General features: G+C 35.3%; 1 protein-coding gene across 1 annotated transcript in view; it reads right to left on the minus strand.

Moving 5' to 3' along the window:
* Positions 1 to 238: 238 nt before the first annotated feature.
* LOC113745784 (uncharacterized) overlaps positions 239 to 2,496 on the minus strand; it is a 3,258-nt gene continuing 1,000 nt past the window's right edge. Inside the window, exons 2-3 of the mRNA XM_027278758.1 lie at positions 425 to 524; positions 239 to 264 (exon numbers count right to left, since the gene is read on the minus strand). Of these exons, the coding sequence (XP_027134559.1) occupies positions 239 to 264; positions 425 to 524 (126 nt within the window). The remainder of the gene's footprint in view (positions 265 to 424; positions 525 to 2,496) is intronic.

The raw sequence follows: 2,496 nt of genomic DNA on the forward strand, positions 1-2,496 counted from the left end.
TTCACAAGAGATACACCATTAGTTTTGAAGTTGAAATGAATTACTTTATCTCACATTTTTGACACTTACCCAAGTAATTTTCTGTGTTTCTTTTTGCAGTGAGAGGCACCTTTAGGCCACAATAGGAGCAGAAATCCTCCTTTGAGTCTGAAATGAACAACAAAAGGAACCTACCAACTGTATTGTGCAGACAAATTAAATTTGAAAATCACTGGTTTAATGTGAATTGAGTGAAATCCTAACCCTGGCTCTCCTTCAAATGTCCTTGGAAACACATATGACTACAAGTTACAATAAATAGCATTATTAAACAGGAGACTTTAACTCTCTAGACACACATTTGTCTATTGCTGTATAACAAAATTGTTATCTTAAAGAAATGTTTTATGAATTATTTATTTGATCAATACTATCAGTAAAGTACCCAATGCAAGAAGGATGTCCTCAGCCATCTGTCTTCTCTGCTGTGCAATGTCTTTGCGAGATGGAATCTCTGTTTCTCTCCTTTTCCACAGTGTGTTTACCTACAGTAGTTTATAAAAGAAAATACTTATTACATCTTATTTTTTTATATGCACCAAATAAATTTAAGGGGAGCAGAGATCAAAACAATACATTGGCCATTAGCTGTCTACTTGAGCTCTGAATGTTTAAAGGTCACAGTGATTTATCACATACCTCAGAACGTAGTCTATCAGCACTGGTCTAAAGTGTGGTGGCATCTCCTTCTGCAGCCTTTTTTAGGGTTCCATCAGGAATGAGAGATGACTTCAAGACATTGCTCAGCAGGCCCGATTCACTTTTGTGAACATTTCCTTGTATGAGACCTTCCCTTTTTGTAGCGAACGCTGAAGCATAAGCATACTTTTTTGTGTATTAATTTATTTTACATGTAATATTGATTTCATATTTTTTGGAAATATTTTGGTTATTTTCTGCATAGTTGGTATATAATGGAAAATTGTTGAACAAAAATAAGATGTAATAATGATTTTCTTTTATAAACTACTGTAGTAAAAACACACTGTGGAAAAGGAGAGAACAGAGATTGTCGTTGCAGCCATTAAATCATCTGACAATTTGGCCATCTGTCCTACGACACTCGGCAGCGCGAAAAAAATAAAAATGTGTGGGGGGCTGGTTTCGGTGTGAGTCTCTGTCGCCATTGTGTGTGCGGTGGCGGATGTGCAGCGCGGCGGCGTGCGCGCGTGCGCTGGGTTGCGTGTCTGGGCCGGTGAAGCGTCTGGTCCGTCGTGTCGCAGAGTCAGGCGAGAAGTGGCGCGGTGCAGGCTGTCCACACAACTCTATTGTAAAAATGTATTAATCTCCTCTATCTATCCGCTGCAGCGCACGTGCGAGCACGTAATTTTTTGGAAGGGAATAAATTTTGATTATATTTATGTTAAAAAGGAGAGTTACATTTTATATCAAACGTGGTTATGCATACACATACAAGACCAGCGGAAAAGTCGACTTCAAAAAACAAAGCTAAAAAAAAATGAATGGATGATGTTAAAAAAAAAAAAGTTTGAACAATGTAAAAATGAAGGAGAAAGAACAAGAAGAAGCGGATAACAAAATGAAATGAAAAACGACAGATTTAGAAGCAAAAAGGAAGAGAATAGGAAAGAGAAATTTGGAATAACGTAAAATATATCAGTGCGATTTAAGTAAACAAACGAGAAGTTTATGATAAGACAAAAAAAAAGAAATATAAAAAGAAGAGTGAAGGGGAGGGTAGAAAAAAAAGTTATCGAATAAAGTAAGGAAAATGCACATCCACCAAGAGTTGGTTGAGCAACGAAGCAACATACCGGAGAAGAAAACAAAAAATGGGGAAAAAAGGGTATAATAGTTGGGTTTCACAACAAGTAACATGACCAGAGGGAAAAAAGACAAAAACTGGGAAAAAAATAAATGGAGAGAAATAGAAAATGAAAGAAAGAAGACAGAGAAAAAAAAAAAAACAGTTGTAATAAAGAGGTCATGCAGGAGAAAAAAGGAAGATAATAAAAGGGAAAAATAACATAAACCGCCACAGTGCGCACAAAAAAAATAAAACTTATTTTTCAGAAGAAAATGTTTTGAGAAACTAGAGGACGACAGGTAATGTTATAAGAGTAAGCCTGTTAAAACGAATGGATTGAAATTGTATATACGGGGACAAAGGTAAAAAAGGGAAAGTAAGCACTCAAGAAATTAAACCAGTAAATTAAAGTAAGGTGAAGAACAATAAATGAGGCAGTGGGGTCTTCAAGGCAAAGAGAGGCTTCATAATAGAAAGCAGAAACGAAGAAAAAAAAAACAAGAACAAAAAATGAAATTAAGGCATAAAGGAAAAGAGAAGAAAAAGTAAAAAAGAAGGAAGCTTAAATATGTCTATTTTACAATGAATGAAATACAAGATTGCAGAAAATAAGGTACGAAAAAAATTCAGGAACGAAAAAAAATGTGTTACATTAGGAGGGGAATAAATATAAGAACCCATAGAATGTT

Source organism: Larimichthys crocea, chromosome V (assembly GCF_000972845.2).
Source record: "Larimichthys crocea isolate SSNF chromosome V, L_crocea_2.0, whole genome shotgun sequence".
Lineage (NCBI taxonomy): Eukaryota > Metazoa > Chordata > Actinopteri > Sciaenidae > Larimichthys > Larimichthys crocea.